Genomic DNA, 23,819 nt, shown 5'->3' on the forward strand with positions numbered 1-23,819 from the left:
CGGACCCGCCTGCCCCCGCCAGACCCTGCCCGGCCGCGGGACACAGAGCCCTCATTGTGGCCCGACCCCCGCCCGCCCGCCCGCCCGCCCGGGCTCTGCTCGGTAGCGCCGACACAGCGGCTCGGCTCGGCTCGGCTCGGGGGCGCCGGGCGGGACGGGGCAGCACCGGCGGCAGGGGCCGCGGCCGCAGCAGCTCCCAGGGGCTCCTGCCGTCCTGCCGCCCGCAGCGTCGGCTGAGGGACCGCGCTCCCCCGGCACGAGCTCCGCACGAGCCCCGCACGAGCCCCGCACTCACCGCCCCCACCTCCGCCACCCTCTTCGTCCATGTTGGGACCGCGGGCAGGGCGCTCCGCGGCGGCCGCGGCTCAGAGAGGCCCGGGGCTCGTTCCACTCGCTCGGCGCCTCGCGGCCGCTCCTGTTCCTTCTCTTTCTCCTTCTTCTCTTCTTCTTCTTTCGCTGCTACTACCGCCGCCGCTCTCGGCTGCTGTGCTCCGCAGCCCCGTCCCTCCCCGCCCAACCCAACCTCAGCCCCGGCAGCCACCACCGCCTCGGCCCAGCCGCCCGCCCCTCTCATGTGACCCGCCGAGGGGAGGCGGCCCCGCCCGGCCTCTCCGCCGCCACCCCCGCGCCGCAGGGTCGCAGCCAGCGCCGCGCTGCTCGTCCCCCTCAGCGCCCCGGCCGACCTGTGCTGCGGAGCGGAGCATCCTGGCTGCCCTTTGCGGTGTTCCCTCCCCGGCAGGTCCCGCACGGCGCGGCCCCGCAGCGCCGAGGCCCCTCAGGCGACTTGCCCGGGGACTGTCGCGGGTCGCTTGGGCGGTTGGGAGCGAGAGGAGCCTGGGCCGGGTCACTTGGGCTCGTGCTGGCCGAGGTCGTCTTTTGGGGTCTGCAAGAGCCAGAAAATGTCTGCAGAGCCCCTGACTCTTTTGTGGAGGTCTAAAGACTCTTGGGAATTCTAAAGGGGAGCGGGAGGAGACTGGAAGGTGAGGGCTGAGAGGCCTGAAGCCCTGTAGTGAAGGGGGACGAGATGGGTTGAAGTCTGGAAGTCTTTTCTCTGGAAAAGAGTCCGAGACATCTGATGTTTCTGCAGATATTCTGCTGGTTTCTTGCTCCTTATTCTTGTATCCGGTGCTGGGTGCTCCCCTTGCTACCAGCGGTCATGGAGAGCCTGGTGTAGGAATGGGACTGTGCCCCATGGGCGGTGCGGGGCTTTGTGTTGGTGAGCATTGTCTGTGTGGATAACAGAAAGGACTCTCCTGCTTACTGCCCTAGGAGCCAGAGCATCTGTGGCATTTCGTTAGTCTTCAGTAAACTCTTCAGTGAGTTACCTACCATGGGAGTCAGGATATCAGCAGCCTCCAAAGTCTGCAAAGGTAAGCTGAAGTGTACTGGCACACATCACTCTTCCTTCCTTCCTTCCTTCCTTCCTTGGCACCGCCCCTTATTATTTTTTAAAAACCGTTCGTGTCAAAATTTTATTCAGAAAGGAAGCTGTGGGAGGAAAAGGTCAGCCAACAGGAAAATATCGGGTTTTTCATTTTCCTTTTGTAGGCTGGCGTGGGACAGAGCACCGTCTAGGAAGCTGTGTCAGGAGCCCTCACCTCTTGACACGGCTGCTAATAGCTGGTTATTACAGCCCATTTTGCTGAGAGCTGAGGTTTGCCTCTGACAGCTGCTCTGGTGATAAAGTGTTTTACCTCATCTAAAAATCATAAACCTTTAAAATACTCCTCTTTGTCTTACATATTTGAAATTAAGTATTGTTACAAGTTTAGCAAGTTAGTTATAAAAAGGATACGATTACATAAAACAGAAGCATCACCTTGGTAAGAGATTTATTTTGAAATGATGTCTATAAAGTGCCATTAAAGGATGGTTTAAAATAAGTCTTAGTGCAGATGAACTGACAGTGGGCTCTGAATATTTTTGCACACTGAGCAAACTGTTCATTTACATTAGTGGGGAATCTGGTTCATGAGAAAAATTCTAATTTTGTAATCAATCACAGATTGTTTGCTCTCATTTAATTTATGCTGGTTTACACCTTTATATAAGGGATATGTTTTTATGTCCTTCCTTCCTTCCTTCCTTCCTTCCTTCCTTCCTTCCTTCCTTCCTTCCTTCCTTCCTTCCTTCCTTCCTTCCTTCCTTCCTTCCTTCCTTCCTTCCTTCCTTCCTTCCTTCCTTCCTTCCTTCCTTCCTTCCGCCACTTCCTTCCTTCCTTCTGCCACTTCCTTCCTTCTTTCCGCCACTTCCTTCCTTCCATCACTTCCTTCCTTCAAATTCTAGTCCAAAATACAAAAATTCTATTAGCAGGGAAGAGTGAAGTGTGGAGAACAGTCCTCCTCCCACCCATTCAGTGCAAAATTCCTGTTGACTGCATGAAAACAAAACTAGTTTCAAAACTCTCCAAATTAATAGCAAAGTGAAAAATTGTTTTGTGATGCAAGGAAGATATGAGAAATGTCTGTCCTAGTTACAAGTGACCAGTTGCAATATTTATTAGAAACTTCTTGGTGAAATCCAATTTCAAACTCATGAGGTATGGAAAATGTGCTTTATTATACTTCATTATTAACTTGAATAGGGAAATTTTCAGTGTTTTGCTGAATATATATGGCTTACTGTGTTGGCACTCTGGAATATATGTCATTTAATACCTTCTCAAGAAGAATCTGTTCTTTCCTGTCCTACTTTAGTAGGATGACTTATTAATGATACATCGTACAAAAGAGTACTGAAATGATAGTACTGAAATATAGAATCCTCTCCAAGGCCTTTGTGTGTCTTTGAAAGGATGGCAGATATTCCTTAAAACATTTTCATTCATGCTGTGTGTATCATAAATACAGTTACTTTTGCATGGGCCTGATCCTACAAGTGTTCTAAACAGGAAACTGTTAATTCTGTGTACAAGGTGCCTTACTGGACAAAGCTGTTCAATCTGTAGATGAGAGGTGTCACAGAAACTTTTAAGATCAAACCTTTCACCCTGTTGCCTCATTTTCCTGTGGATAAAGTAAAGCTCGTGTCTGCCTGTAAACCTAACTAGGTCAGGAGTAGATTTTTTTGAAAATGTGTAAAATCAAGTAAAGAATTACAGTCACAGTTCCACGTTGTAGCTATAGCAGTTCTACCATAGCAGAACTCCTCCCTGGTTTTTGGCAATTCAACAGTAACACCACTATAATGAAATCTGGGGTAGTTCCTTACCAACACAGATGCCAGGAGCAATACAGGTTACAATCTCAGCAAATTCCAAGACAAACTCCAATAAATTATTTCCTGCTCATGTGAATAACTTTTTTCACATCTACTTTGTTTTCTGGAATTTTGATCATTCTTCTGCTTTGAAGTACATGTCAATTTAATTTTTTTTCTTCATATTATTGAGACTTTCAATCAACAGTTTTCTCAGGATTGCTTGAATTTTTTTTCCTTCTTGTACCATCTTCTGCAGCCTTAGGTCTATTTCTACCACCAGTATGTTTTGTCACTTTCATATCCATAAGTCTAACCTTCTGTGTTGGAAGAACTTTGTAGTCTGTCATTCATGTAAATAATAGTCTAATAGAAGGTCTTTAGTGGAAAATTGGGCTTTCTCCAAAACCTGCTGTTGGCAGGGTTGATTCCTCAATGATAAATGTGGTTGCTTGCTGATTTTTCAGGTAATATATTTTGTCTTCTTTTTTTTTTTTCTTGTCCCTCTTTGGATAGTTCAGTAACTGTTCTGATTCAGTTTCCACTAAGAAGTAATTTATCATGTCATTTTTCATTTTAAGAGTTGAGGAGCACATCTGTTATGGCATTTGTCCCTATACAGAGAGTCAGTGAAGACAACTGAAACCCTTACATCACATTTTTGTGGTCTATAAAGCTCATTAAATATGAAGCCATTCCTGTGGGTTTCAGTTAGAACCAGATTCCAAGAGCAGTGAATGAAAATAAAAATTTTACGATTATAGATTTCATAAAGTTTTTATTTCTAATCAAAAGCATGAGCTATGAGGATGTTCATAGTAGCATTGTACTCAAGTATAAGACATAAAATTCTGAATTTTCTCAATGCAGAAAGAAATAAAGTAGCTGTTGGGCCATCAGACTGGATGTCAGTGTCAGGCACAGGGAGATGGAATGATGCTCCTTGCTGTTGGAAGGAAGACTCACCTCCATGCAGGTATTCCTGTTTCTTGTGTAGAGAAGACATCACTCATTGGCAAGTGTGGCTGAGTGTGATTTCTGTTGGATCTGGTGAGATGGAAAGTTACCCTGAAGGAAAACAGTTCATCTTAGAGACATGAACATCTGTACTTAGTAATACATTCTTAGAGAATATAGATCTATACCAGAAATATAGATACATCTTGAACAATACAGGTGTTGTGCTGTGTTTTATAATCTAGAATTGATTGGGTGATTTTGCAACTTGCTCACGAAGATGTCTCCCATTTAGGAAAATGGTGCAAGCATTTCATTTCCTAAAACAACACCTTGTTGATAGAATCACTGTCATTGATACCCAGCCATTGTATTAAAGAATACTTTTGTTTCAAATCTAGACAATCAAACAGTTTTTATTTTTTAAGAAGCATTGCTTAATGGTTTCCATGCAGGAAAGTCTTAGACCATCAGCATGTCCTTTTTTCCCCCTATTTTTTTGTTGCTATTTTTTTTTTAATTAATCAGTACTTGAATAATCTGGTATTCTTAAACCCCTCAGGCAAACTCTTTGACTTCCTCTGCCTGGCAGATGGGTTTTAGCCACGTATTGTTTCTTAAAATGTTTATGTTGTCACACTGATCGTATTTCTCTCAGCTGGAAAAACATTTTTGTCGAAAATCCTGTTTGCTGGTTGTCTCAAAGGTTTTAAAAGTGCTTGTACCTTCCATTTAGGCCAAAAAAATTTTACATGCAGGTATTTTATATTGCTTTGGGGAACATCAAAGCTAAAGCTTAGCAAGTCAAACATCTTTTATGAATGGTGCTTTTTTGTATGGATAGGAAGCTAGTTCCATTAAAATAGTCAAAACCCCCAAGAATAAAGATATGTCTCTTCTAAAAATGTTGCAGGGGTTTCTCTCAGATTAACTTTGAAATCATATCCTGAATTTTATTTGCAGTTAAATTCCTATTCTTGACACATTTGAGGGTTTGTGGTTTTTTTAAGATTTCTAAATGAGCTTTATCTACCCCTAGCATCAAATATTACTGGTTTTGGAAGGCAGTGGTTGTTTCCATTGTGTAACACTGATAGGGCCACTTATGAGTCATTGAGGAAAAAACACCAGAATGTCCCAGTGAGGAAAACAAAATGCATCAAAAATTGCAAAGGTCCATCACCTGTGTAATTCTTCTGATCTGAAATACACTTTGCATTAGAACTTGTTCTACCTGTATTAATTATGCACAGTACTAGACACAAGCAGGATGCTTTCTAGCATGAAAGCTGGGCCTAAAATAACAGAAAAAGAGGACTTGGATTCAAAGAACATGGGCTGAAACAGATCATGAATGGAATTTTGCATGAAGCTGGAGAGGGTTTTTCTATCTCAGGAAAGTGAAGGAACTTGATGTAAATTAACTCTCAAAGGAGAGTGTGCTGATTAAGGCCAGACTGTTCCCACCCTGAGAAGCAGCCACAGTCTGAATTCCCCTCTGCTGGCTAACTCCAGCTTGGCATGCTTAGATGGATTCTCACACACCACTCTCCAGTCTCAGCAAGGCCTGGGAATTTAAAATTCCTGATTCATCCTCCAGTGGGAGTCCCAGCTGGGCTGCAGACCATGCATGAATCCTGCTCTGGCTGTGTGCACATGGCAGCAGCCGATGGATGGGAGCCCCCACAGTTCCTTCTCCTGCCTCAGGAAGCCTCCTCAGCCAAGTCCCAGTGCACCAGGGCTGGTGTCCCCTGGCACAGGTGGCAGCCAAGTGACAAGCTGAACTTGCTCATGACACACAGTGGTAGAAGGGTCACACCAGGTGCTCTTGCTCATTCACCAGTGAGTGAAATGCAATGGCATATCTCCACGTGAGCTGGCTCAAATCTTGCTGCTGGCTAGTCAGCAGTGCACAAATCTGGGTTTAATAAATATGGAACCATAAATTCAGACAGGAGCAGGAACTGGCAACTAATGATTTTGACTTATTGTGGCCTCTGAGCTGTTTGTGCAGCTGTTTGTGAAGCCATGCTGTAAATCAAATCGCTCAATCCAGATTTTTAAAGTTCTGTCTAATCCAATCATTTTTAACCAGAATTGTTCCATTGATTAAATTCATGCTCTGGACCCACAAACAGTTGCTTTGGCACAACTGCAGCACTGCTAGACTGTGACACACAGATGGTGTGGAAAGAAGGAAGGGAGGCTGCTGGATGGTAAGTTTGTCTGTGGGGACAATGTCCCTGTGGAATTACAACCTTACTCTGAACCACACACTCTCCATTAATTTCACTTTCTGATCCCTCATGCTCAGCCCTTCTCAAACTGAGCCTATACTCAGGCTTACATGCTAGTTACATCTCATCTGTGCAATCCTAGATCATCTAATGGTAATAAATTGATCAAGATTAAATGTGAACATGTATTTGCATTTCTCTCAAGTCAGTGAGCTATGAGTTTAGACCAAGCTTTATCCTGGCTTTTTACTGGCAGCAGGAAGACAGATGATACCAGCTCTAACATAAAACCATCAGGAGGAAAACCACTCACCAGTCCTTGTTTTTGAGGGTTTTGGGTTTTAAATAACTTTGTACTGCCAAGTTGAATTCCTACAAAGAATTTCATGCCACATTGCCATCCAAAAATTAAATTTATTGCATCATGAATTTGCAGTTATATACTGCTGAAAGTAGGCTTGCAGCTTCTCTCATAGGTTATTTTTGAGTATACCTGTTGAGTCCAGGGAAAGGGGATGATTCTTTGTTAAAAGGTGATGTGTAATATTTAAATTCTTATGGTCTCTAGCCAAGAAAGGCCCCTGTTTATTACAGCTGTTGAAGTTAGAAATAAACAAATGGGTCTTAGGCAGAAAAACACTACTTAAATCCTTACTCTCTCATGGTAATATGTACTGCTTTATACCTTTCATATCCTTACAGATGTAAGAGTAATCCCATACACATCTATGCCAAATAAAAAGGTTTTGGCATTTTCTCACCATTACTGAAGTGTGCTTTCAATTTAAAAAGCAGATCCTCACCTTAATTGTCTTTCCCCTGCTGTATTTCTCTTTATAGTCTTAAAGAAAGAAAAACTTTTCTCTAGGCACAAGAAGATGTTAAGCAAGGGAGAGTCGAAGTTAAAACTTGGCAAGAGCTAAAACAAAGAATTTTTCCAAGGAAATGGAGGAGACAGGTCAAATTAATTCCTTATGTAACTCCATTTACCTTAGCACAGTTACAGGAAGGATGAATTTGGTACCTTATACCTCTGTGGTCAGAAAAAGATTTCTGTGATCTCAATCAGCACAGTATGAAATAATAATTCCTAAGAAACAGAATTGTAATTTAAGTCTGGTAGAACTGCCCTTGTTATTTTTAGTCTATTAATATGATTGTAAAAGAACAATATGTCTGCAGAACAACAAAAAAATTCTTCATAAAAAGATAAGTACATGATGATTTGTAGCTTACATCCTTGGTAACATTTTTTTGTGGAAAAGAGGAATTCATGACAGATTGCTAAAATGGGCAGGGACAGCAGAGACAGCTTCTCTTTCTTGAATGTTCCAGAAGCTTTTCTCCAGTTTGCTGCATTGCAACTCCAACTTTTTCCCTCCAACCTCATCCTTCTCCTCTGACCACCCCTAATTCAAATTCACTTTCCCTCAAGACTGATTGGGTTCCACTGTGTGTGCAGGGGCCTCTGTGGCTTCTCTTTACTGATGAGTTTTTTTAGAATTTTCTCCTCAGGCAGAAATATTCAGCCCCTTGGGACAGATAAAGGAGAGATGTTTAACCTCCACCATAAATTCTTCTCAGATTTGAAATTTCAATATGTTTAAATTTGAGATGCTTTAAAATAATGCAAATTCACTGTGAGAACCCAGCCTTCATATGCCAATCTGTAGTACTAAAGTATAGCTGTACCCAGAGATTATTTCCATTTTAAAACCTTATTATGAAACATCATCCTTGCCTCTCCTCCCCCCTGCCAAATTCAGGAAATACTTTTAATATCAATGTTAAGATCTTTTAATACAGTATTTTTCAAAGCATTCATATAGTGTATTAGTGCAGTGAAATTTAAGTCAAAAAGTTTTTTATCCTTACCAACTTGCAACTATCAGTTTTAATGCAGAGGAAAGTGTCTGTGTATACAAGCATATAAAAGATGTGAAAATACAAAGGCATTTATTGAAAACAGACAAAACCAGGAAGATGATAAAATAGCAGAAGGAAGTGGCCTCACATATAAAAACTTTTGCTTTGTATAGCAGAATTTATCACTAAAAGCTCTGGCTGGCAGATTGCCATGCTTTGGACTAAACAAGGAATGTAACATAAAAAAATTCGACTTAGTGTACAAAACACAATAGAAACAACAATGTCCTACAAAGTGATTAAATTCAACATTTTTTGTTTCCTTTTAATGTGGATCTTTAAAAGTCTTGTTATATTTTCAAATAGCAGAAATCTTATTTGCACAGATGGAAGCTCTCCTCTTAAGGATGTCTGCATTGATCAGGTGAGCCATTCAGCAGGATATGTGAAATTCCCAAATATCCAAATTAAACAATGATGGTGGAGCTATATTTTGAAAGCAAATAATTTTATTTCAAAATAGTGGAACCATTAAGGGATATTTTATAAAAAGTTACTCATTTTAATTCAGTTTTATTGCACAAAGCTGCTTAAGAAAATGTGGACTGCTCAATGTTTTCACACTGGATAAAGAATGTTTTTTAAATAGACTATGTTCTCCATTTCTTTTTGTGTTTGTGGGGAAAAAATTGAAGCATGAGGGAATAACAGTACAGTTATGCCTGAAAGACTTTCACATAGCAGTCTGCTGTTGATGGAGAGCCCTTCAAAAGCCTGAGAATGTGGATCCTTAGTTCAGTTGTTGTACCAGCTGAGAACAAATGGATTCTTTTCTGCAGGGATGTTCTTTCCCCGGCCTGCATTCGGCCATTCCTGCTGGAAGTGCTGTCCAGCAGCACATGGATCATGAGCACAGCTCAATTCTCAGGGCTCACAAAACCCTGCCCCTGCTCTTCACTCTGAAGGGCTTTTCCAGAGCTCAGCAGTTAAGGAGGACTCCAAACCTGAAAAACAAGGTGGCAGATAACTACAATTAAAACAAACAGATCGTTTTTCCAACGTCTTAATCACATTTGCAAGATAAATACACTACCAAATACTAGTTATGTTCTTAAATATTGTCTCATTCACAATTAAAACCTTTTCATGCTGTTGGCAGGAGTGGTATTCTCCTCCAGACATTAAATCATTCCATGAAGTATTTCTATGTGTTTCTTATATTTGAATCTCCAGTACCCTGATTGTTTCTGTGGAATTTCCATATTTACTCTCTACAAAGTACAGTTGCCTGGTAGTTCTTGTTCTTTTCCTAGCTGCTGCTTTTTCCTGAAATGGTTTGGACTTCCTGCATAATTTGTACAAAGCATTCTCTTCTATAAATGTAATTTTAATTTTGTTTTAGTAAAGCTGGGATATTCTGCTACAAGTTAAAAAGAGATATATTCTTCAGCTAAAATAATGAAATGCTGCCTTGAACCTATTAAAGATGAGATAATATTATTTTTATTAGATTATGAAACTGCAAGTAATCATAGATAAATGCAGATAAATCAGTATTCTTAGAAATCTAAACTGCTAATCAATAAAAGATGTTACTCCAGAATACTGACCACAGGCAGCAGCAATGAGTAAAGCAATATCTTTATCACAATGGGATTTTGGAAGGCCTGTACTAATTCCAGAGAAACACAACAGCAAAGAAATGTGTGCTTTTACCATGCTCAATGCAGCACCTACAGCTACACACTTGGGGTGTGTTTCCATTCTTTCTACTGCACTTTTAATCATTCATGGAAAGCATTTATCCTTGATCTAAACAAGCAGATATTAATCCATGTGTATGTTTATATTTAAGTGTTTATATATAGTTACTACATGCAGTCAGGAAAACTACAATTTCATATTTCATGGTAACAAAATGGTCTTTTAGCTCTAGATCACAATATTAGAGGTGTGCTGGGAGCATGATGAGCAAAAGACTCCCTGAATGCTGCTACAAAGCTGCTTGGACATCCTACCTTGGTTTCAGTCTTGAACAGAGCCTTGTCCACTCACATTCACTTGGATAACAGGAACTCTTTAATTTCCTTACAGGGCCCTTTAGTAAAAGTTCAGACACAAACTCCACCTTGGAGTTTGGAGTCTGCCTCCATTGTTAAAACAATGTCTCCTCCCCTTCTGCTGACAGAATCAACAATTCTTCAATCAACAATTGTTTAACACTTCTGTAGTACTTTACCATGATAACAACAGCAGCTTTTTGAGATGTCATTTAACATATATCCCTGAATAATTGAATAATTGATCAATAGTAGTAGATAAAAATATTAAAATTATGTTTAACTGCAGCAGTAACATCAAGCAAAGTAATACAAGACCCAGCATATCACAAATGAGCATTCTGTAGCTGAGAAAGGAAAAAACTAGAATTTAGTACTCCAGGAAATAAAAGTTGCACTTCCTTATCATAAAAAGCTTTAATAACCTTGTTAACAATTACTTTGAGCAGTTAATTTGAGAATGTCTAAGATTAAAAAGCAGTAGTGAGCTTAAAGCTGTGTAAAAAGTCTTATCAAAAGCTGTTATCAATTTAATCATTCAAACAAAGTAGCAAATGTTACCATTTTATAAACTGGAATTCCTGGGAGATTTCTCTTAGAAGACCATCCATATGCTATAACTTTAGACATGATATATTTTATTATTATAATTGTCAGATGGCAAATTCTGTCTCTTTTTTTTCAAGATAATACACTGAAAGATATCTGTTCTGTGAAGAGTACAGCATTTGGAATGTATGCAATAAATTTCAAGGCCCTTCAGGAACATGATATTGTCTCAATTGGAGTGGCTGGGAAGATTCACATTGACTCTGCTGTGCATAGGGCTGCACTTTTAACCCAGGCTAAATTTAATGATATTCCCATAAATCACCCAGTCCAGGCATTGTAGCTCAGCTCCCACAGGCAGATCCTCAGCTCCAGAGCTCTGATTAAGTCAACAGGGCTGGACATCAGAACTGATCTTGTGTGATTGGATTACAGGACTGGAGCTGTGATTTGTCCTACTGAAACCACTCTAAGGTACTTAGATAAATCCTACTATCAGATTTCTTTTCTTATTGATTACACTTTCTGAAATGCAAAAAAGAAAAAAAAGAAAACAAAAACAACAAGAACCCCCAACCTTGCTTTCTCCATGTAGCATTATGATAAGGTGCATGTAGGGCTGGAAGGACAGCAGAAATACCTCTAGGGGAATAATAGTAAAAGTGGGATTTTCCACAAAAAAGGTTGTAAAATATTTGTGCTTTTTTAATTTCCTCTGAGCCCATTTCCAGTCCTTAGTTAACCCTACCCTCCCTATGTGATCTGAGCTATTTGACAATTTCTATTATGAAGGAAAACTGTGTCGAGGTTGCTTCCTGTCTCAAGTTTTAATTCATACCTTCTCATCCTGTGTTTCTGGCAAAATAACCTAGAGAATTAAACCACTAATTTTTCAAAACTTTTTTTTTTTAATTGGTTGGTCTTTCTGGTTTTTTTCTCCATGAGTTTATTCCTTGCCTCTCAGGTTTGTGTGTGAGGCTGAGAGGAGTCACCTTGTGTATCTCATTACCTTACCATGGCTGGAATATCTGCTAGGAGGCAGAAGAGCCCTCCCAGGCAGATCAGCTGCTGAATTTAACATGTCAATAACAAAGATTGACCAGAAATATTGTCACTTACAAAATCATATATAGCCATATATAAAAGGGAATCAAACCTTTGGACAGTGCTGTTTCAATAGAGGCCTTCAAAAAACCCACTTCCTATGTGATGAAAGAGAAATGCTCCAAAATCCATTCAGGAATACCTACAATTCCTTATGGATACCTAATGAAAATATATTAGAATTAACTGTAAATTGAGCAAGTAGCAAAAAAAGCTGGATGAACTGACTGTAACAAAATATCCAGTGATGAAAAGCTCTGCAGACTTCTGCTTGCCAGCACTGGCAAGTAAGTAGTTTTGCTAAATAGAAGGAAAGCAGAAGATACAGCTATCAACTGCAAACGAATGATTATAAACCAGAAAGAAAATGTGAGGAAGAGCTCTGAAAATTATGATTGACAGTGACAACACAGACCAGACAGCTTTTATTTTAAGCAACAGCTTGTTGGGAACATACACCGTATATCAAAGTGAAGGACTTGAAACCTGCTGTAGTCTGTACAGATGTTCTCACTCAGAAAGCAGCTAGAGGGAACAGAAGATAAAAGAAGGCTGTCCAACTTCAAAAAAGGTTTGAATTTTCATTCTGTTTTGACAAGTTTTTATGCTAGTCTCTGATTTTCAGTGTGGTAGAAAATTCAGCATCTACAAACCTGACCTAAAGTGAGAAACACCTGAAGGGGTACAAGTGAACCCTTAAGGTGCTATACAACATCATGAAATAGTTTTTGATGTTTTAATTTTAAATGCTTTTATACAAAAATTGGAAATGCTGTAACTGTTGTAGCTCTGGAGCAGGTCATAGGTGCTTGCAGTCAGCAGTACCTGGAATGCAAGGCTGATATCTAAGAGGCCATTTAGGAATCCCTGCTGCAGAAAAGATTTTTTTATGATACAAAGCAAGACAGGATTACTGAGCTCAGAAGGGTTATTTGTGAATAACTTGCAGCTAAAGTGATTAAGGGCTTCAGCCACTGGCCTCAGAAAAAAACCAACAAAGAGCATCAAAAACATCCTGCTTGTCATTGCTGCTGGCTTTTTGTTCAATGAGCAAGAGGTCTGTGTTGGTTTTGGTCCTTTGCCCTTGGGGGCACTTTTAACAAAACATAATACTTGAAAGAATTCCAAAATGTGTTTGTCTTTTTTTTTATTTTCTTTGAACTAGGAGGTTAAAGATAAATAAAGGAGTATTTTGATATGTCTAAAAAATCCTTGTGATAACAAATAGACAAAGCACTTCCTAACCTTCAAGACTTAAAAGTGCACTTTACAAAGATGCCACAGTTCTTGGTAACAAAAACCCTATCCAATACCTTTTCTTTTTTTCTAATGTAAGGTAAAGCACTCCATCCTGTTTTAAAAAATCATCTCTAAGAAATGTGAGTATCTTCAGCAGAATCTTTGGTACTTGTGTTTGGTTTAAGGTTTTGAGGTTTTTAAATTTTAAGCTGCTATAATATCTGCCAGAAAAATCCAGAGCCAAGAAACATGCTGAAGAGATAAATGTTGTGATGAGTGTAAATTGGTAAGAAGTTCCTCTGGCAATCTCAGATTTGCAGAGAGGAAATTTGGGCTCCTGTACAGATGAGTTGCTCTTACAGAATTTTACAGTATGAGATGAACAAAGAGACTGCCACAAAGTCATAGGCCACCACCTTAAATCCAACTTCAAAGCATCTCAGATCTTAATAGGAAGAGATTTAGATATGCACAGAGTAGCCTGTCTATTTCTGGGTTTATTTGCAAAAGTATTCAGAGTTCCTTAACATTCTCCATTGCAGGTATCATGTCTAATTATATAAATGTATGTGAAACTATTGATAAACCATCTGGAAGTGATGACAACATGAGTAATTGAGGCTGTGTCACACCATTGTCACAGTGGGTGGCTGGAATATCCCGGGCAAAGGTTACAATTTCCTATTTCAGGATCTACCATACAAATTCCAAAAGCCATGAGGAGCCTGCAGTGATGTGCAGGGAGCACTTTCTTAGCCATGGAGGTCTAACCACATGCCAAAACTTTATAGAATTTTATTACATTTATTATATTCAGTTTTTTCCTCTTTCCTTTTTTTCTGTTTAAATGCTTGTTTTGAGGGGCAGTATGATCTCAGCATTCACCATGAAGAAAAAAGTACACATTAATTTTGTACTCAGAGTATCAGCCTGTTCTTCAGGGCTGCCAATACCAGTTCTTTTCAGAACACAGCTCATAACAATAACATTCTTCCTCAAAACTATCACCTGTGGCAGCAAGGGACCCCCAGATCAAACAAAAACTGAGTTTTTTGAGTCCAGAATCAAAAGGTCACCCGATCACAGCTTTCAGAAGAGAGATCTCTGAAGGGTGAGTGTCTCTTATTTAAATGGTTTTTAATGTTCAACATTTAGCAGAGGATACATCTTTATTCTACTCCCTTAATGGGAATATTTCATTCAACAGAAACAAAAGCTCTGGCCTATCTGTTAATATCATGGTGATTTTAACTGTGCAGAGAAACACCAGCAATGTTTATCCTGGATGATGCAAGAGAGTTGCTGTGGCCATTACATGCATTTACCATGGTTTGCTTTCCCCTTTAAAATGAACCTATGCTGTAAGATTGGAGCCAGTTATTTAGAAAATTTCTGTGAATTGCATTGAAAGCAGCCGGCTTGTTAAGGCTTCTCACTAAAATAAAGTGTGTAAAAAGAATGCCCATTAATAAATACTGGTGGCTAACATCATTAAACTAGCCTTGAATTCACATTGAGCCCTTTTATCCTCACAGAGGTTTTAAATTTGTTTGGTTTCTGTAAACACACATCTCTCAAACTGTACCTCTGGAAAAGCCACTCCCAGCCTGACTTCACTTTGTCAGAAACACAGTCTCTTCAAGTACAATTTATTCAGTGGAAAATTGGAATGAGAAGCACCAAAACTACCTCTTGTCTTAAAAAAAAAAAGATTTTTATTTCTGTTTTTAAATAGCTTGACAAAACCCATCCATTGGTACTCTGAGTTCAAATGTAAACAGTTACAATACATTACTGCTGTGTATTGATTTTATACATTAACCTATTTGCAGTGACAATCCATAAGACAAGGCAAACTGAAATGCACTGTACCAAGATGTACCAACAATGCCATAACTGAAAAGACTCCAAAGGCTGATGTGTAACTCCCTCCTGTGGTGTGAGTGAGCAGCTTCACCCTCAACAGCTTCTGGCAGCTTGGGGAGCACTCCCGATATTCCAAAGTCTCTCTTCAGGTTTCAAGTCTACTGTGGAAACTTCTCTCCCAAGTTAAAAGTGTCACAATACAATTTTAAAATACATACAAAGTTGTAAACATCTTTCTCTGGAACAAAAAAATAAATGGTTTGTGCCAGCCTTCTCCACCTCCCACATTGCAATAAAAAAATAATAATAAAAAAAATAGGGCCAAAGACCAAGGCCATAGACTAAAATTGTTCTGCAGGGATGACCTCACAGTTTACAGGAAGTATTGAGTATCAGCATTGAAAATTAGTCACCATCAGGTAGCAGAGCCCATTTTCAAGAAATGGTTTCACTCAACTTCAAGTGATGAATCAGGCACTGAATGTTTGATTTCCCTACTTTTAAGAACAAAAGCTTAGATTACATTTAGGTATTATGTTTGATAATAGCTAAAACTGACTACAAACAGAAAATGAAACACTGATACTTTTGCAAGTTTGGGGTTTGACCACTTTTGCTGTCAGGTTTATAGCGACCTTCCATGAAGAAGGAAGGAATTTGCAAAACAGACTATACATATATAAAGATCACCCAAATAAAATAGACCTTTTCAAGGCAGATTTTCTTTGTGGAAGTCCCTCTGGTCATTTTCTAAAATGTTTTAGCTTTTAATTGATTTCATCATTAACCATGAAATAACCATCTTAGTCTGAATCTTGTATCACTACTTCCAAAAATACTAAGATAACTGAGATTTTGGGATGCAGTAGAGGATTAATTTCAAAGTACAATAGGATTTGCTCTTACCAGTGCAGGCTGGTAAAGGACAGCATTATTCTAGCACTTCTGAATTTATTATTCTTGTTTTCAACTGTCAGGAGATTGATATCTATGATAATTTAAGTATGGCAGTTGATCATAAATATCAGTACTTTTATAGGCAACATTTGGTTTACTTTAAAGTTCTAGCAAGTGCAGCTCTTCCTTGAGGATTAGAGGCTCTGCAGTCTAAAAAAGGGTTCTCCCCCCACTCCCAGTTACTGGTTGTAACAGAAACAAGTGGCAGAACACATTTTATTCCGTGCACTCTTAGGGGGGGAAAAAGGTTTCAAAATATTCATGTACTCTTTAATGTACTCTTCAATTTTTTGAAAAGTTACACTAGGTTCTAGCCTTAATGTATTTTATAAGCCCCAGATTCTAGCTGCAATTCTCAGCTGTCAGAGGTACCACATACTTGAATTAAATACTGGATTTTAATTGAAGCAGCTGTTTTGAAGAGAAAAAAAAGCAGAAAAATGTCACATTGACTACATACTGCTCTGTCAGTTATACCACCTGTCATACATACACCCTGATGAGAGACTATGGACTCTTACATCTCTACATGGTTTCTGTCAATTTGTTGTGCATAATTAATTGCAGGACAATGTTTCTGAGGTGGAACAAAATATCAGCATATGCTTATGCTGAGAAATTATAGGGAGAGAAATATGTGCATGACCAGGCCATAAAAACAAAAGGAGCAACCTGACAATGAGATTTTATATTAGGAGAGTACATACAGGCTTGCTTCTTCCAAAAATTAAATGTGTATACCTGTAAGGGGCAAAGGTGGTGAGAAGGAGAAAGGAAGCAAACTTTGGCAAAGTTTAAGAAAGTGCTGTCATTACAGTCCTAATAATAACTTAAAAAAAAAAGAGAGAGAAATAAACCACAAACAAACAACAAACCACCACACCTCAAACAACAGCAAAACCAAACCCAACACTGAAAAAGCAAAAGGCTAAAAAATGTCTACAGCTAGAACTGTCCCCTGGTCAGGATGATGCAGACACAGTAGCTGAGATTGCACTGGCTAAAAACCACATGGAGAAGAAACACCACCATCTCTACTGCATTTTGCACTGCAATGTCAGAAAGTAAATAAGCATTTGCATAAGCATCCCAACATCATACTGTGGTAAAACACTTTTTATCTACATGCAGAGCTCTGTGCACACATTTAAAAGTATATTTTCGTTTCATAGCAGAACACCACATAGTAAATTTTCACTCAAGTGTAACTAGTAGGAAATTCTCTTAATATTGAGTATTTTCTTATTTCTTTTCTAATGGCAGAAATAAAACTTTGCTATGTAGTGCAGGAAGGATCTGGACACTAATCAATGAAATTTCAGATAGCACAAGTTATTTAGTAGAACCCTGACATTTTGCTTAGAAATAACCTCTTCCTAGAGAAGGATGAGAGACAAAAATACAGAAATATGAAGGCAACTCTTGGTTGAGTATAAAGGTCCCTTACCCCTACTAAGAATATCATTTTTCTGTACTGTAATAATCATCTGAGACAGTCCTAACAGCACATTAACTCAGGAAAGTTTTCCACATTGGACATAGTGAAGCCATGAAACTCCACACAAACTGGTTCTTGGCCAAGACACCTTCCATCTTTTGAGATGAGTTAATATCAAAACATCTGTAGGAAGAGAACAGTGGCCTAAACCACATAGTGCTAGATTTATCTATAGTTTCAAAGGATGGATGCCATCCTTCAGGTTCCTTATTCTCCCTCCAGACAGGAAAAGCCATTCAAACATTGCCTCAGTCAGGGCAGGCAGTTCTGTTAGTGCAAGAACAGCGCTTTCACTCCATGGCCTCCCCAGGCTTAAAGTGCAGTCTATTACATGAGATTTTAACATACCAAACTATGCTTTATTTGAATTTCAGAAGGAATGTTCAAGTTAAAATTACCTTTTAGGTTTTAAGCAATAAAATTCAAGGCAAGGTACATAAACTATCTTAAAATGGATTAAATCCACTTATTTAAGTATTCTTTGTATCTTATGATCAATATACATATAATACACAACAAATATCCATCATTTCACTTAGCTGTATTGTATTTAAAGTGATCCTGTAATAAGTAATGAAAGGCCACACATTCAAACAAGACTTTGCTTAAAACAGGACTGTATTAGCTGGACTGTGATATGTAACACAATTCAATATTCCAAGATCTCCTCCTCCATAGGCTCATCATCGATAAGGAGAAAACCCTTGGCACTCTGCTGTACACACATTTAAATTCTAGTTTATTGGTGGTGTCTCTCATGTTTCATTTCCTTCCCTTTGAAATCACCATGAGAAAAAGGTGCATTGAAAACTGTGGTTTTATGCCTTTAGCTACTCCTCTTGCTTATTAACCTGACAATCTCACCTCCAAGTTCTTGTGTAGAACTGTGGTTCCCAAAACACACAGCAGCTCCCAAATGACACACAGCAGAAAATGTTCCAGGCCAAAGCAGGCAGCTGTACAAACAAGGTCTCAAGTGACAACTGCAGGTACAGCTGTGCCAATGGATCCTTTGTACAGGAAGTCCAAGCACTCGAGTTTTGGGTGCAGGACTGTGTTTGTGCACATCTGAACGTAAGGTTCACCATACAGGGAGGGAGAGTATGGCTGTACCTGTGGAGCTGCACTGAGATTAATGTGGAGTTGCACAACATTGTCTTTAGCAATCAAGCCAGCTTAAACAGGCTCCAACCCCTCCCAGCCTTCATTCCTCTACCCTCAGCTCTGCCAAGTGGTTTTTGGGTCAAGATACAGGCAGACAGCAGCTTAACACTGTGACTCCAAGCCACAGACATTTGGAGGAATGAATGTTTCTGGTGTTCTGGGATGTCAGATCAGAATCAGATCCACATCACTTCAGGAATCTTGAACCTCTGCAACACCACGTGTTAACCTGTGTTAATGCTGCTCACTGCAAGGCTGATTACAGCAGTGGAGATGAGAGTGGATGGCTTGACTGAGAGGGAACTGCTGCTGCCAGAGTAATTACCCATGATACATAATCCAGTATTATTTTGGGACTTTCAGTGACAGGTGATTGCATGGTCAAAAGTCTGCAAGTTAAGCAATCATTTAAAAGCACACCAGGGAAAAGTTATTTTCTAAATTAAAAGTAAGTGGCTTTTCATCTCTTTTAGTATCCAAAAGAAACAATCAGCCAATGGGGATCATGAAAACACAATGTATCACTTAACATAAAAAGTAATATATCTTATCTTCAGCACTCAAATAAGATTTAAAAATTTCAGCACTTCTCTCCCTAAGACTGATAATCAGCATCTTATCTTCATAATCAAGGACTTCTCTACACGTGTGCTAACAGTTCAGTAACCACCACACTGGAAACTACCAGCTTTCCAGCTAAGTTCAGTTCAAACCAAGTACAACATCACTTCTTCTCTTTGCAAGATGAAGCAAGAGCAGCTAGTGAAAAGGATACCTAGTGTGTGAACCACTTTACTCCACATTAAGTCCTCACTTTTAAGTCAGAGCCAAGGGGAAGCTGAAAATGCATCCTAACCCTCACACCAATACCTCCTTCTTGATGTGAGCCTTTAGAGCACATTAAGCTGATCTACAGCAATGCTCCTGCTGAGGATTTTGAACATCAAGTTCAAAGTTTGGCCTACTGCAGGATGAGTTTCTCCACTGAAGTGCCACCAGGAGCCTATTCCTTAAAATTCTATTCACCAGCAGCTCTATGGATTCCAGTATTCCTGCCCTGTTCTTTGGCAAACCTCATTATCACAAACCTGTCCCAAAGCCAAAGTCAGCAGGCCCAGAAGCTGTCACTGTACTTCAGCAATAACAATCATTCTTTCAAGGAAAAAGAATTGTTTGGAAAGTTGTTTACAGTGTCTATTGTAGCACAATAAAGCTCACAAGGTATTGTTAAATTAGAGCAGTACCATCCTTGGAAAGAACACTGCTGACAATTATGCTGTATTGAAGACCAGCCTCCCAACAGCTTTCCAGTTCAAAGTGTTTTAAGGACTGATGCATCAGTTGCTGTTGGATTCAGAGCAGGAATTCAATTCTACAAGAAACAAATTTCATTGGACATGAGTATAAATAGTAGTAGCCAGAACACTCCACTAATACAAACTCTATAGAAAACAAAGGATCTGTGCTAATCAAATTGGGTTCTAGTTTAGTGTTATCAGCAGACCTGCACAAGTCCCAGAGTCTGAAAATTATGAAGTTCTTTACACTCAGATGCAGCTATTCCTTACCATAAAAAAAGTCTTCCATCAGCCAGTTTAACTAGCAATTATACAACTATAGTTTTTACTTCAGCTAATTCTCACTAAAACCTGAACTGTAACCTTGTCTCTTATTTTCTTGTAATATTAAAAATAGTCGTTATTAAAATCTCAGTACTTTTTTACCTTCACTACTGCATACCAGAGACCTGCTAGTGCAAAAGCTAGCACAGAGATTACTAGCTGTATGATGTGAAAATTATTAGTCACATATTGTATATTCATAAGCATTTGCTCATATCCAAGTGTTTGCTCTGAAGATACAAGGTTTAAGCAACAAAGGAAAAAACATGGTTTCTGGTTGTTTGAGAGTCCCATAGCAGAGTTGTTCAGAGAGGCAACTGGATTAGAACAGGAATCAGGAAGTCCACCAAGCTCCAATGCTTTAAAAAATACAAACTGCAATTCATTCTCTTTGCTACTGCTCATTTCTAATTCCAGAAACCACAGGTTTTTATTATACTGCAAATTTCCCAGCCAGAATTGTGCAAAACATACAAAGTTGTCTCCTGGGCAGCCTGAGCTGAAGTCTCCAGAGATGCTACAAGCTTCTTCCAGCCAGCCTGTTACTGAAATGCCACCAATGCAGTGAGAAACCCTATTGAGATTGTCTTTCCCAGAAGAAAAATGCAGATGAAATGAATCCTTCCAAGGAGCAGCTGCACTTGAGTTTGTTCCTGCTGATTCACTGAAGCTCAGAGGCATTTCCTTGCCAACAGAAGACGGAGGTATAGTATTAAAGAGAGAAAAATTCCTGGTGTTATGTAATTCTTGTAAACTGCTACTATGATTTTGAGAACTGTCCAACATGGAATGCACGTGTGTCAGGTGAGCTGCTGGCTTGTGGTGATCTGGGCCATTGTCACATACTCGTTTCTGGGTAAAATCTTCTTTCTTCATAGTCCTAGAGCACACGAGCACAGCTTTGATGCTTCACAACAGGCTGGATTTGAAGAAGAGTGACTGAGTCTGGTTGCAGCATACAGCAGAAGCAGCACACCAAGTCACAAGTCAATGGATCTCAATATGGACCTAAAGAGAAAGAATGCAGGAAGTTATTACACTGATAACCCAGTTTCCTGGTTCCCAGTGTACTGAACCAAAAATAATTAACACTCTTTCACATAAAGAATAACCCAGCTACAGAAAGTAACAGTTGTCCCAACAGATAAGTCCCCCTACAGGCTGCCTGAGCACATCCAGAGGGGTAGGAAGTATGCCCAAACACCAGCTGGCCTTCTATAGTTTCAGTTTAATCTGCTACAAGCTCTCTTTCGGTGACAGGCATGAAAGTGAGTCAGCAAAGGAGAAGCCAGAGAGATTCGCTGTGTAACAGCAGCATTTCCCCTCACCAGTGGACAGGCTGGGGCTGATTGCTGGCTTAACATGGAAGGTTAATATTAAAGTAATCCTCCTGTAAACAGAAGTGCAAGCTGAAATCAGACACACAACGCTGGAAATCAATAAAAGCTTCCCGGAGGGAACTGGTCAGACTGGCTGGCCCAGCAGTTAGCGGGGATCAGCTGTAGCACAAAGGAAAGCTGGTGCTGTTCCAGGAGAGCCATTCTGTACCAACACTGATAACGAGCAAAGGCAAGGCTTTTTCAGCTACCAGGGTTACCAAGCTACGTGTACAACTCCTGGCCATCTGGCTCATTTTCAAGCATTTTCAAGCTTCAGAATTTTAGGGCAAATTGCAACAACAAAAATAAGAGATGCCACATTTTGACCTCTTCCCATTTCAAATTACCTTTTACAAGTAACAAACTCTAACCAGACTTGTTTTGCAGCCCTTGGCCACTGGCCAGATGTCAAAACTTTCATTACAGCTATGTTTACGAGGAGAAAGAGTGTCTGATCCTTGGCTAGAACAGATGCTTGTAGCAACAGTGCACAGCCTGTTCCTGCTGCCAGTTAAGTTAAAAGTAAATCTTTTATTTCACAAAAACAATGAAACTCCAACCCTACAACAGGTCAAAGCTGTGTTAGAGAGTTCCACGTTTTGTAGAAACAGGCTCAAAACAAGAGAGATACAAATTCAATCTGAAGCATCTTTTTCATGCAATAACACCGGGTTTTAAAACTGTCTGCATTTTCCGTACTGCAACTATTCTTGATTTCAAAAAACCCCAATCAACCGATGAAGGAAACTGTTTGCTCCTTACAAGGTGTCAGGACCGTGCTATCAAAGTGCACACATTCACAATTTATTCTCAGTATTTAAGTCAGCTATGGCTTAGGAAAAGGCACAGGGAAGCGGGGCGTTTGCTGCTGACGCGCAGAGCGAGCAGCACAGCGGGGCACTCGCCCCCGGCCACCGGCAAGGACAAGGCTGCGGGGCTGCATCCGCGCAAAGCCAAGCGGCACTGCCCGGTGACACGGGGCAGGCACAGCCCCCGCCCCGCCGCACGGACCGGCACTCCCTGGGGGCGCTCCGCCGTTATCGGGAGAGCGGCTGCGAACCGCCCCCGGGCCCGGCCGGTGACACCGGGACACGAGCCCGGCCCGGCCCCGCCGCCCCCGCCCACCTGCAGCCGCACGTTGAGCATCATGGAGGCGACGATGTAGAGGTAGGGGAAGTTGATGCGGAGCTTCCAGGCCAAGTCGAAGAAGATGAGGAGGGTCCTGGTGAGCCCCTTGCAGAACACGCCGTAGGACCTGGCCGCGGCCGACTGGGAGAGCCTGGCAGCGAGTGCGGACAGAGCCGCCGCCATAAACCCGCCCCCGCTCCCGCGGCCGCGCCGCGCCCGGGCGCCGCCGCCGCCTCCCCGCGCTGCGCGTGCCCGCCGGGCGGGGCGCGCGGCCGCGCGTCAGCACCGCGCGTGCGCCGGCCGGGCCGGGCCGGGCTGCCGCAGCGCGCGGCTCTGCTGGATGCGCATGCGCGGGAGGCGGGTGGGGCGGGGCCGTTGGAGCGGGAGCTGCCCCGCCCTCACGCGCCGCCCCTCGGACCGGGCCCCGGTGCCGGTGCCGGCAATGGGAATGGGAATGCACATGCACGGGGAGCTCGCGGGGTCAGCACAGCGATCATCGAGTCCTGCTGCTGGCCCTGCACAGAGCACTCCCCAGGAGTGCCGCTATGGGCCTGAGAGCGTTGTCCGGACACTTCCTGAACTCCTGTCAGGTTTGGTGCTGTGGCCGCTTCCCTGGGGAGCCGTTCCAGCCCCGCCGCCCTCTTGGGGAATGTTCTGCTGCTGATACCCAACCTTAACCTCCCATCGGTTACCGTCACTAAACCCATTTTGTGAGGGCCTGAGCCAGGTGTGCTCTCGGGCCTGCTCAGTGGCGCCTGCACTCATGGATGTTGTGGAATCATAGAAGGATTTGGGTTGGAAGGACTTTCGGACCACCCAGTTCCACCCAGGAACTCCTTCCACTGTCCCAGGTGGTTCAGTCCCCATCCAGCCTGGCCTTGGACACTGCCGGGCTTCTCCACAACAATCTGTGCCGGGGCCTCACCTCCCTCACATGGGGGAATTTTCCCCGAACATCTAAACCCACTCTCTTTCAGTGTGAAATGTCAGTGATG

The 23,819-nt window shown here is 41.3% G+C and overlaps 3 protein-coding genes across 6 annotated transcripts in view; 1 reads left to right on the forward strand and 2 right to left on the reverse strand.

Annotated features, from left to right (window-relative positions):
• CYTH3 (cytohesin 3) overlaps nt 1-733 on the reverse strand; it is a 49,049-nt gene extending 48,316 nt beyond the window's left edge. Inside the window, exon 1 of one of the 2 annotated variants that reach the window (XM_077187029.1) lies at nt 684-733. Coding sequence is in view for 1 of the 2 variants with exons in the window: in XM_054643969.2 (XP_054499944.2) it covers nt 296-326 (31 nt within the window). In the remaining variant the exon portion in view is untranslated. Of the gene's footprint in view, nt 1-295; nt 488-683 lie in introns of those variants that run through there. The other variant, XM_054643969.2, reaches the window with a different exon arrangement.
• On the forward strand, nt 542-16,881 carry LOC143695372 (uncharacterized). Of its 3 annotated transcripts, XM_077187030.1 has the most exons (5): nt 542-980; nt 1,270-1,370; nt 4,069-4,174; nt 8,625-8,682; nt 9,098-16,881. In XM_077187030.1, the coding sequence occupies exons 2-5, from the start codon at nt 1,331-1,333 to the stop codon at nt 9,293-9,295; spliced, it is 402 nt and encodes a 133-aa protein (XP_077043145.1). In that variant the 5' UTR covers nt 542-980; nt 1,270-1,330; the 3' UTR covers nt 9,296-16,881. The 3 variants fall into 3 exon arrangements, 1 of the variants encoding a protein (XP_077043145.1); XR_013184507.1 differs by having other exon boundaries at nt 542-1,370; nt 11,005-16,881; XR_013184506.1 differs by having other exon boundaries at nt 542-1,370; nt 4,069-8,682; nt 11,005-16,881.
• On the reverse strand, nt 14,911-23,092 carry SMIM10L3 (small integral membrane protein 10 like 3). The gene is made up of 2 exons (XM_054643666.2): nt 22,822-23,092; nt 14,911-21,325 (listed from the first exon to the last, which is right to left on the reverse strand). Exons 1-2 carry the CDS (start codon nt 23,005-23,007, stop codon nt 21,305-21,307), a joined length of 207 nt encoding a protein of 68 aa, XP_054499641.1. The 5' UTR covers nt 23,008-23,092; the 3' UTR covers nt 14,911-21,304.
• Between the last annotated feature and the right edge of the window lie 727 nt (nt 23,093-23,819).

Source organism: Agelaius phoeniceus, chromosome 16 (assembly GCF_051311805.1).
Source record: "Agelaius phoeniceus isolate bAgePho1 chromosome 16, bAgePho1.hap1, whole genome shotgun sequence".
Lineage (NCBI taxonomy): Eukaryota > Metazoa > Chordata > Aves > Passeriformes > Icteridae > Agelaius > Agelaius phoeniceus.